This window comes from Hyla sarda, chromosome 4 (genome assembly GCF_029499605.1).
Source record: "Hyla sarda isolate aHylSar1 chromosome 4, aHylSar1.hap1, whole genome shotgun sequence".
In the NCBI taxonomy this organism is placed as follows: Eukaryota; Metazoa; Chordata; class Amphibia; order Anura; family Hylidae; genus Hyla; species Hyla sarda.
The window spans coordinates 397,792,459-397,804,834 of NC_079192.1; the positions used below are offsets into that span (position 1 = coordinate 397,792,459).

The window sequence follows — 12,376 nt, forward strand, 5'->3', positions numbered from 1 at the left end:
CCAGTTCATTTAAAAAAAAAAAAAATGTAAATAGCAAATGTGGCCCCCCATTACCTCCAAATATAAGATTACCTCTCCATCAGATACCACTAGAAGGTAGCTGAGAGTTTGCATTTATATGGTCAACAAGTCTCCTCCTTGCACATCATGGGTTAAAGAGGTACTCCGGAGGAAAACATTTTCATATCAACTGGGGCCATAAAATTATACAGATTTGTGAATTACTTCTATTTAAAAATCTTAATCCTTCCAGTACTTGTCAGCTGCTGTATGCTACAGAGGAAGTTGTGTAGTTCTTTCCAGTCTGACCACAGTGCTCTATGCTGACACCTCTGTCTGGTACTGTCCGAAGGAGAAGCAAACCTCTCCTGCTCTGGACAGTTCCTGAAACGGACAGAGGTGGCAGCAGAGAGCACTGTGGTCAGACTGGAAAAAACTGCACAACTTCCTCTGGAGCATACAGCAGCTGATAAGTACTGGAGGGATTAAGATTTTTATATAGAAGTCATTTACAAATCTATATAATTTTCTTGCACCAATTAATTTTAAAACCTTTTTTCTCTCCTCTGGAGCACCCCTTTATCATCATAACTTACCTGCAGACTCTTCGGGACTTGGATCAAAGTTCAGCCATTCTGCACAGAGAGGGTACGCAGGTAAGAGAATGTCGTGATGTACGTAAAAGGAATCCTCCTCTTGGTTATACACTGTGGGCATCACAATGACAGAATATTAGACCTGCCAATCCATCATCAGTACAACCTTACAGTTAAAGGGGTATTCCCCTCTAAGCTTGTTATGGTTAAAGGGGTATTCCATGAAAAAAAAAATATATATATCAATAGGCTCAAGAAAGTTAAACAGATTTGTAAATTACTTCTATTAATAAAAATTCTTAATCCTTTCAGTACTTATCAGCTGCTGAAGTTGAGTTGTTTTCTGTCTGACCACAGTGCTCTTTGCCGACACCTCTGTCTGTCTGTCTCAGGAACTGTCCAGAGTAGCAGTAAATCCGCATAGCAAACTTCTCCGGACAGTTCCTGACATGGACAGAGGTGTCAGTAGAGAGCACCTTGGTCAGACAGAAAATAATAACTCAACTTCAGAAGCTGATAAGCACTGATAGGATTAAGATTTTCTTAATCTATTTAACTTTCTGGAGCCAGTTAATATGAAAATAAAAATACAAAATTTTCATGGAATACCCCTTTAAGCTGTGGCTAGAAGATACTAAGCTGAGCGGTGAGGGTACAAACCACTAGTTTATTATGTTACATTCTCAGAAATTGCCAGGGTCTCAGCGGTTGGACCCCCCCACGATCATATAATTGGTTATCATCCCACTGTATCAGCCCTGATTGGACAGCGTCAGTCTGTGTGAGGACACCCCCCTATTCCATTGGTAACACCCTGCTGTTTAAAGGGGTACTTCACTGCCCCAGCATTCGGAACATTTAGTTCCGAACGTTGGGTGCGGGCTGCGGGGGTCGTGACCCCCCGCAGCACGCACCCAGCGTTCGGAACTAAATGTTCCGAATGCTGAGGCAAAGGAGAACCCCTTTAAAGGGTATTTCAATAGGAAATGAATGTAGCGGTGGGTTTTGATAATTCGAGCGGTCGGACCCTCTGCCATCAGACGATTATACCCTATGCAACCAATTTTAAAAACTCATACATTCCAGTAGTAAAATCTTCCTTTTTGATCGGTCGGGGTGCGATTATTCAGACCCAGATTGATGACAAGAACGAGCTCTTCTCTCCCTGCTTCGTGGATGAGACCTTGACGGCCCCACAGACTTACATTATTAGTCAGTCTTTCATATGACAGAGCTAGGAGAGAATGGGCTAAGTGCGGACTTCTCCCAACTCATTCTCATGATTGGTCTGGGTCTGAACATTAAGACCCAGACCAATCAAAACTTTATATACATTTTTTTAATTTATTTTTTTGCATGACAGTGCCCATTTAACCTCTTAAGGACCCAGGACGTATGGGTACGTCCTGGGTCCCGGTCCTGCGATATAACGTGGTGTCACACGGTGACCCCGCATCATATCGCGGCGGGCCCGGCGTCATAGTGAAGCGATCAGTGCCGCGCGCTATTAACCCTTTAGCCGCGTGCTCAAAGCTGAGCCGCGCGGCTAAAAACTAAAGTAAAAGTGCCCGGCTAGCTCAGGGAGCTGTTCGGGATCGCCGCGGTATAATAGCGGCATCCCGAACAGCTGTAGCCCAGGAGGAGGTCTCTTACCTTCTCCTGTGCTGTCCGATCGCCGAATGAATGAGTCAAGCCTGAGATCCAGGCTTGAGCATTCAATCGCCGAAAACACTGATTGATCCATTCCTATGGAGATGCATCAATCAGTGTTAAAGATCAGTTAATGCAATGTTATAGCCCCCCCTATAGGAGCTATAATATTGCATTAAAAAAAAGTGTAAAAAAAATCATTAACCCTTTCAATTATCCCTTCCCCTAATAAAAGTTTGAATCACCCGGCATTTCCACGAATAAAAAAAAACACAGTGTAAATAAAATTAAACATATGTGGTATCGCCGCGTGCGGAAATGTCCGAATTATAAAAATATACTGCTTTTTAAACCGCACGTTCAATGGCGTACGCGCAAAAAAATTCGAAATTCCAAATTAGCGCATTTTTTATCACTTTTTATACCACAATAAAGTGAATAAAAAGTGATCAAAAAGTCTGATCAGAACAAAAATGGTACCGCTAAAAACTTCAGATCACGGTGCAAAAAAATGAGCCCTCATAGCACCCTGAACACAGAAAAATAAAAAAGTTATAGGGGTCAGAAGATGACCATTTTAAACGTATAAATTTTCCTGCAATTATTCATGATTTTTTTCTGAAGTGATACAAAATCAAACCTATAGAAGTAGGGGATCATTTTAACCGTATGGACCCACAGAATAAAGATAAGGTGTAATTTCTGCCGAAAAATTTACTGCGTAAAGACTGAAGCCCCCAAAACTTACAAAATAGTGTTTTTTCATCAATTTTGTCGCACATTGATTTTTTTTTCCCGTTTCACCGTAGATTTTTGGGTAAAATGACTAATGTCATTACAAAGTAGAATTAGTGATGCAAAAAAAAATAAGCCATCATATACAATTTTAGGTGAAAATTTTTAAGAGTTATGATTTTTTTAATTTAAGGAGGAAAAATTGAAAATGAAAAACACGGAAAAAGCCCGGGTCCTTAAGGGGTTAAAAGAGCTACAGTCATGACAAAAAAAAAAATACATGTCAGACATGTCAAAAGTTTAAATCAATCGGGGTCTAGGGGTGGTGAGACCCCCACCGATTGTAGAACAAGCAGGGAAAAGAACTCAGCTAAGGCTGGGTTCACACGTTTTTGCAATACAGTTCCAGTATCAGATTTTTGATTTAAAAAACTGATTCCTCAAACCCTGACTAAACTGTATCAAAACGTGTGTACAAATTTTAATCCGTATACGGTTGAAAAATGATGTCCGGTTGCATCCGTTTTTAAGAAAAAAAATGTATCCGTTTTTAACTTTTCACCCCATTATGAATAAAGTTTCACTTGTTTGATTGAAATTCCAAGAAAAAAAAACTGTGCAAGTCAAAAACTGTACGGTGAAAACCGTATGGAACCGTATGCACATGCAGTTCTGTACGGTTCCCATTGACTCCCATGTTATAAAAAAAAAAAAAAAAGGATACGTTTCAATACGGTTTTTCACCCAGACCAAAAACCGTGGTAGCCAACGGTTTTGGGTACGGGGAAAAAAATTTACAAAACCGTACAAGATGCAACCGGATGCATCTTTTGGCATACGGTTTATAATGGAGAGTCAATGCCTACGGTTTTCAATACGGTTCTGTATGATTTTCAAATTGAAAACGTATATGGGAACTGTATTGCAAAAACGTGGTGTGAACCCAGCCTAAGTGTAACTCTACCAATTATTCTTCTTGTTGCAGGAGAAAAATCTAGTAAAGTCTATGGTGTCAGTCTCCTGCAGGGAGAAGAGCTTAGCTGAGTGCTTCTCTTTTGTTCTCCCGATAGGTGGGTGTCTCAGCACTGATAAAAACCTTTGACAAATCTCTATAACATGATAAAAGTTTATTTTTTATTTTTTTAATGACTGTAAAACCTTTAACTGCTTTTTGCTTGTAAGCATAGAATATAAAGTAACATCTGGTACAATGTTCGATCACTCTCAGGCTACTAAATAATACAAATGTGACACATATGGAGCTCAAAGATGCCGTCTATCAAGAGCGACACCAAGTAGAAATCACAAATGACACGTGATCCCACTGACCATGGATTTCCAGATTACAGTGATCCTTCTCTGCCCTCCCACAAACCAGAAGGTTATCCGTGGGTTTAATAGTAAAGTCCTCAGTCTCATACTGCTCCTAGGAAAGAAATAAGAGCCAAGAGTTACAATGTAACAAAAAGAATCTGCATGATCGGTAACGACATGCAAATAATTAAATTTAAATAAATTTAAAATAAACATCCATTTTACATCTTTTTTGCCCCAATTGAATTCAATGGGAAAAACGTACAACCTGACCCGATTTGCACAAAGCTCTATTGCAAACCAAAGATGTGAGGAAAATGCTCAAAAAAGCTACAGAAAATGCTTGGAAATTAGAGGCCCAAAACAGATTGATCAGAGAATACAAGGCTGCTGTTACGCTCTGTATTACACTGTGACACAGGGGGCCTACCGTGCCCTATTCTTGTAATGCTCCCATTCAGTAAGGGGGGTCATCCCGAAACAAAGTTATTCCTTATCCCAGAGGTTGGACCTCTAAACAATCATAGGAATGGAGGTCTTTTGTCCCCCCCAGTGAATGAAGTTGTAATGTACATACTTAACTGCTGCTACATTTATGGTCTATGGGGCTTCTGGACATTGCCAAGCTCTAAACAGTTTGAAAGCTCCACAGACCACGAATAAAGCAGTGGCTGATCATTTACGCTGCTGTTCCATTCACTTAGGGGACAAGGATAGGGGATAAGATGTCTGATTGTGGGGGATCCCAGCGGCAGGACCCCATGCAATCTCCCTGCAGCACCCGGCGTTCATTTAGAACACCGCCTGCCGCGCTGGAGGATTGTGACATCACGTCCCCTCCCATAGACTTGCATTGAGAGGAGGGAGTGACGTCACAAGGGGGGGGGGGGCATCGCTAGTCATCGGGCACGGAACAAAGTTCACTCTGTGCACCGATGTCTAGGGTGTCGCAGCAGAGGTCGCGGGTGGTCCCAACAGCGGGACCTCAGCGATCATACATCCTTTGGCTAGGGGATAAGATGTCTAGGGGCAGAGTACCAAATTGTTCCAAACACTGGAGGCGGCATCTTGTGACGTCATAGCCCCGCCCCCTCATAATGTCACGCCCCTCCCCCTCAAAGCAAGTCTATGGGAGGGAGCGTGACAGCAGTCACGCCCCCTCCCATAGACTTGCATTGAGGGGAAGGGGCGTGACGCAATGAGGGGGCGGGGCTATGACGTCATGAGCTCCCGTCGGCGGCTGAGCAGCAGATTACCCCTTTAAGCTCCTCCCCTGAAGTCAATATACGTACTGTATTTTTTAAAGTGACGTAAGCATCAGCCTCATTGCTGGAGTAAACTGCAAGTCCGGCAAGACTGTCTCCAAGGTTCAACACATCTATGCAAAAAAAATAAAAAAAAAAATATTTTATGTAACAAAAAAAACAAAAAATAAAAAAAAAACAAGACTTGTTAGCAGATGCTGTGTGCAGTTTACTACACAGCAAAGTAACAACGGCAATAGCAGAATTATACACAGAAGAAATGGAAATGAAAAATGCAAAGAACAAAACAATGTCAAACTTACAAGAAGGGGTGTGAGCAATCTCATACAATTCCCTAGAATAGAGTTATAACTACTCATTTGTCAAAATTCCCAGGTGTGCACAATGTAATCTTTGGCTGTCCGGGCATGCTGGGAGTTGTAGTTTTGCAACAGCTGGAGGCACCCTGGTTGGGAAACACTGGCATAATCCCGTATTTTTCGTCCTATAGGACGCACCGGCGTATAAGACGCACCCAATTTTTTGGGGCAAAATCTAAAAAAAATAAAGATTTTGAACCCAATAGTGGTCTTCAACCTGCGAACCTCCAGATGTTGCAAAACTACAACTCCCAGCATGCCCGGACAGCCGTTGGCTGTCCGGGCATGCTGGGAGTTGTAGTTTTGCAACATCTGGAGGTCCGCAGATTGATGACCACTGCATAGGAGGTAATACTCACGTGTCCCCGCCGCTCCGGACCCGTCACCGCTGCCCTGGATGTCGCTCCATCTCTGTCGCCGTGTCCCCATCGCTCCGGAACGTCTCTGCTGCCGGCCGGGTATCCTCGCTCTCCGTCGCCGCCATCACGTCTTTACGCACGCCGACGCACGTACGCGACGACGTGATGACGAGGAAGGAGAGCTCCGGCCATACAGGGGATCCCTGAACGGAGAAGACACCGAGGAGGCAGGTAAGGTCCCTCCCGGTGTCCTCTAAGCACTAACCTGGCTATTCAGTCGGGCTGTTCGGGACCGCCGCGGTGAAATCGCGGCGGTCCCGAACAGCCCGACTGAACAGCCAGGTTAGTGTCACTTTCGCATCAGACGCGGCGGCCGCGATCGGTGATATCCTGTATTAGTCGCGGGTCCCGGCCGTTGATGGCCGCAGGGACCGCCGCGATAGGGGTGTATTCGCCGTATAAGACGCACCGACTTTTTTCCCCCAGTTTTGGGGTAGAAAAAGTGCGTCTTATACCGCGAAAAATACGGTAATGAAAAATACATATCCTGGGTTGCAAAGAACTACAAAATCCACACTGCTGACCTGCAGAGTCTTCTGTAGACTGAAATTAACAAGGATAACGCCTTTATGTACGCCCTATTAGGGCACAAGGATGTCTAGACTGGGGTTGTCCCCTGCTTAGATGGAGTCCAGGCATGCTGGGAGTGGTAGTTTTGCAACAGCTGGAGGCTGGTTTGGGAAACACTGCTCAAGGAAACATTTTTTGCCAAGGTCTGCAATAGGGATCGACCGATATCGATTTTTTAGGGCCGATACCGATAATCTGTGGAGGTTAAGGGCGATAGCCGATAATTTATACCGATATTCCGGTATAAATTATCGGCTATTTCTCCATTGCGCCAGCATAATTCCACTGTGGCAATTCCACAGTATACACAGAGCAACAGAATCCCATTTTAAACAATAGGACTCTGCTGCTAGTGGATTTCCACAGTGAAATTATGCGAGCTGAATGTCCGCAGTGTGGATGAGCGATTAGTCCCCCCAGACCTTAGTTCTCCTCCAGATCCCCTTTTCCCCTTGTTTGGAACCCTTAGTCCAGTGGTGTCCAAACTGTAGCCCTCCAGATGTTGCAAAACTACAATTTCCAGCATGCCCGTTCCACTGGCTGTCCGGGCATGCTGGGAGTTGTAGTTTTGCAACATCTGGAGGGCCACAGTTTGTACACCACTGCCTTAGTCACTCTCAGACCCTCTGTTATCCTCCTTCAACCACTAAGTCCCCCCCCAGATCCCCTTGTCTCCACCACCACACTTTTCTGCCCTCCTCCCCGACTCTATAATTATTAAAACTTCCCCGCCATCAACCTCCCACACACACACACACACACACACCTCTCTGATGCTTTATTATCTTCTACCCCCCCCCCCCCCTCTGTGATTTTCTACACTCCAATTACAGCCCCCTCCCTCATTCCATACGGCTCTTTCTCCCCCCCCATCCTCCTTTTCACCCACCTTCTCACCTTGTGGGGAGGACAGCTGAAGCAGCTCTGTGGTGGCGGGAAGTCCTCCTCCTCCAGCCAGGGTACGGACCGTGACGTTAGGTGCCTGCGTCGTGTGCTGCGTCCCTGCCTGTTAACTCATCGCTTGTGTACTAAAGAAAAGTGTGTCCCTGTAGCAGAATGTGACTCTCCTCCACAGGGACACAGTTTCCTTTATAACACCGGCCTGGAGCGAGGTCCCCTTCAGTGCCTAAGGGGAGGAGAGCGGCGAGGTCCACATATGCTTTATTAAAAGAAAAAGTGCAAGGGCAGATGAACGACCACTACCGCCTCCTGACATTCGGGGCTCCTTTGCTGACATATGGGGCTCAGGCCCCGGATAATTTGACCTAGTGACGCCCCTGCCGTGGATGGCAGCGGGAGAAAGGTGAGGGAGTGGAGAAGTGGAGGAGCGGAGGAGCGGAACAGCTGACAGCTTCCTCTTCACCATGCTGTCAGACAATTGCTCCGCACGGCAAAACAAGGCGTGCGCACGAATCGCGGGACTTCAGTCCCGGCCTGAAGTTCAGGGCCGGGACTGAAGTCCCGCGATTCGTGCGCACGCCTTGTTTTGCGCATTATCGGCAGGTTAGAAGCCGATACCGATAACGGGAAAAAACGTGAATATCGGCCGATAATATCGGCCGTGCCGATAATCGGTCGATCCTAGTCTGCAATAAGTCACCAGTTCCCCATCTGCTCAAGGAAAAAAAAAAAAAAAAAAACACATACAAAATGGTCTTCCAACAGTCTTGAAGGAGTTCCCATGATGCTTAGCACTTGTTGGCCCTTTTTGCCTTCCCTCTGCGGTCCAGCTCACCCCAAACCATCTGGATTGGGTTCAGGTCCGGTGACTGTGGAGGGCAGGTCATCTGGCGCAGCACCCATCACTCTCCTTCTTGGTCAAATAGCCCTTACACAGCCTGGAGGTGTGTTTGGGGTCATTGTCCTGTTGGAAAATAACTGATGGTCCAACTAAAAGCAAACCGGATGGAATAGCAGCCGCTGCAAGATGCTGTGGTAGACATGCTGGGTCAGTATGCCTTCAATTTTGAATAAATCCCCAACAGTGTAACCAGCAAAGCACCCCCACACCATCACACCTCCTCCCCCACACCATCACACCTCCTCCCCCACACCATCACACCTCCTCCCCCACACCATCACACCTCCTCCTCCTCCACACCATCACACCTGTGAAATGAAGACCATTTCAGGTGACTACCTCTTAAAGCTCAACAAGAGAATACCAAGAGTGTGCAAAGCAGTAATCAAAGCAAAAGGTGGCTAGAACCTAGAATATGACATATTTTCAGTTGTTTCACACTTTTTTGTTAGGTCTATAATTCCACATGTGTTAATTCATAGTTTTGATGCCTTCAGTGTGAATCTACAATATTCATAGTCATGTAAATAAAGATAACTCTGAATGAGAAGGTGTGTCCAAACTTTTAGTCTGTAATTTATATAATATGATAATATGATAATATATATTATATATACACATACACACACACACAGACATATATCAATAATCAACTGGCTCCAGAAAGTTAAACAGATTTATAAATTACTTCTATTTAAAAATCTTCATCCTTTCAGTACTTATGAGCTGCTGAAGTTGAGTTCTTTTCTGTCTAAGTGCTCTCTGATGACACCTGTCTCGGGAACTGTCCAGAGTAGAAGCAAATCCCCATAGCAAACCTCTTCTACTCTGTGCAGTTCCCGAGACAGACAGACAGGTGTCAGCAGAGAGCACTGTTGCCAGACAGAAAAGAACAACTCAACTTCAGCAGCTGATAATTATTGGAAGGATTAAGATTTTTTAATAGAAGTAATTTACAAATCTGTTTAACTTTCTGGAGCCAGTTGATATATAAATAAATAAAAAAAATTCCTGGAATACCCCTTTAAGACCTCTTGTATTTCTGCTCCTGACCATACATCATAGGAAGAAAAAAAAAAAAAAATCAATTATTTCCAATTAATTCCGAAAAATTGTCCCATCTCGTGAGCCGGCGCAGCAGCAGTAAATTGATTACAGTGTAATGACCGGCGCTGTAACCTCGCGCTCTAATGGGATTCACCTGCCCGAGGAGTTTACAAGGGACTTAATTGTGCAACATTGTCAGTGAGTGTCAGACACGACCTGGGGAAGCGGAGAATAATCCGACACTCTAATCTTTAAAGGGGTACTCCGACATTTGGTTAAAAAAATTAAATAAAATAAATTGAATTGGTATATATTTATTTTCATTCAATATATTAATGCTGCAGTAGCATATAGCATTGTGTCTGCCCCAGTTCTGAAATCACCACATTGTACTGTACTTCCTGCTTCCTGGTTTAGCAGTTGCTCAGTACTTCAATTCCCAGAATGCATTACTTTTCCTTATCTCTTCATCATTGCCCTCCCACCCTGTTACTTCCACTCCCCACCCAGAGCTGCTGCAGAACATCTCATTTCACAGCAGACTATTGCACAGTGACATTGCGGCACCAGCTGTCTTCATTCCCTGTCTGCTCCCCTGCCTGTGGCATTCCACAGCACAAGGCAGTATGCTGCAAACACACTCAATTTGCCCCAATAAAGATCTATATGTATGTGTGTATATAGAGCAGGAAGATGGTGATGTAGCTGTGGGGGGCTGATCAGAGGCGGTATCAACAAATTGGGGGACATCCCCCATAGGGATACCCTAAACTAGAAACCCCCCCAAAAAACAATTCAATATAACCTTTATTATACACTAAAATGTAATGGTGAAATAAATATATTAATTCACCAAAGCACCACTAGGTGTCAGTATCACACAAAAAAGGTTTAAAAACACAGCTAGTCAAGCACTTGTTTCCAATGGATATTCATAATACTGCCAAAGTAATGGTGTGCCACTATATCTTTTGAGCCACTCGAGTGGCTAGTAAATGATAGTGCTAAGGCTGACCAAAAACACTGCTGATTAAAATATAACATAAGCCTAAGCCCTGACGTTTCGCTGGAGACCCAGCTTCATCAGTACCTCTTTAGGGGATGTCCCCCAATTTGTTGATATTGTCATTACCCTGTTTCCCTTCCAGGGTGTTAGATCAGAGGCGGCGACACCACTTAGGGGCCAGGGCTAGAGTTCAGAGACGAGTTCCAGCCACAACTTCTGAAACAGCACACCTGATACTCACCTAGCCCCGGTCCCCTGTTCTCCTCCACGTAGTTTGGCGTCTTATAGGACTTACAGGACCTTCCTGCTTAGCCAATCTCTGGCCTGAACAGGATACCGCTGTGGCCACTGATTGGCTGAGCAGGAAAGGTCCTGGAACGGGCGGCTGTCAGGAACACCGAGAAGATACCGGGACCGCTAGGAAAAGAACAGGAGCTGCGGCAGACCTATGTGGACAAGGGTTAGGTGTGCATACATTGTTTGTGTTTCCCCCGCGCCCCTATTATTACTTAGGACAGTGTTTACCAACCAGGGTGCCTCCAGCTGTTGCAGCCATAGGCTGTGTGAAAATACCTGATTAAGCACTTTCCATGAATTTCCATGGCTGCCCAGATCATGCGTGCGTGATTTGGTACCAGGCCACTGCAACAGGGAATTGCAATTCTCAGAAATCATAATTAAACTGCAATATATCGTGCAGCTCTACCTAACACTGCACGCTGTGTTCCTCTACGGCAGTGTTTCCCAACCAGGGCGCCCCCAGCTGTTGCAAAACTACAACTCCCAGCATGCCCGGACAGCCAACGGCTGTCCGGGCATGCTGGGAGTTGTAGTTTTACAACAGTCGGGGCGTGCCCTGGTAGGCAAACATTGCTCTACGGAGAAAATTTTTGGCTAAAGACTATCTTTTAGCACAATTCCAAGGCTTACCTAAGCGTCTGCCTTTTTACGGTCTTTGCAAAATTGCAGCACGGTGCATAGAAGCCACAAAGCCTTGCAGATGATTGGGAGACCTCGTACCTGTTTTCCCTTCTTCATCATAATTGTCCAAGTCGTATTCTGCAAGTTCGTCGTCCTTCAGCTTAGAACTGTTTTCCTCCTGCTCCTCCGTGGGGTCCTCCTGCTCCTCAGCTTTCTCTTCATTGTCCATCTCACCGTCTCCTTCCTCCTCGGCCTCATCTTCATTATCCTCAAGTTCTTCCCTGAAAAGTCAAGTAAACAGCAACAAACTCAGCCTAATCCAGCCATAAAAAGTATGACATTACTTGAAGAAATCAGGGCTGTGGAGTCTGTAGATAAGTGTTCCGACTCCACAGTTTTTTGTACTTCCGACTCAGACTCCTCAGCATTAATATGCGAATGTATTTATAAAGACTTACAGTTGAATCCAAGAAGCTGTTCCACCAAGTTCTTCTAAGCTCTTCTAGCAGAGAGAGGTAGTTGGGCAGAAGCTGCTGCCTTCTCCTTTTTGTGTGCTGATCTGCTGCTGAAGATAGGGCAGTGGGAGGATCCAGGAAGGGGCATTTATTATAAAACATGATTTCCCTAGTAGAATCCCATAGTCATGTTTAAAGTTTAAGCTAAGAATCGGAGTTTACAAGTTTTTATAGCCTT

The 12,376-nt window shown here is 44.8% G+C and overlaps 1 protein-coding gene across 2 annotated transcripts in view; it reads right to left on the reverse strand.

Annotated features, from left to right (window-relative positions):
• The window catches only part of PWP1 (PWP1 homolog, endonuclein), a 64,866-nt gene that overhangs the window by 39,454 nt on the left and 13,036 nt on the right, over nt 1-12,376 (reverse strand). For both annotated transcript variants that reach the window (XM_056517274.1, XM_056517275.1), the window contains exons 3-6: nt 11,783-11,964; nt 5,588-5,673; nt 4,311-4,407; nt 597-707 (exon numbers count right to left, since the gene is read on the reverse strand). In XM_056517274.1, coding sequence (XP_056373249.1) covers nt 597-707; nt 4,311-4,407; nt 5,588-5,673; nt 11,783-11,964 — 476 coding nt within the window. The remainder of the gene's footprint in view (nt 1-596; nt 708-4,310; nt 4,408-5,587; nt 5,674-11,782; nt 11,965-12,376) is intronic.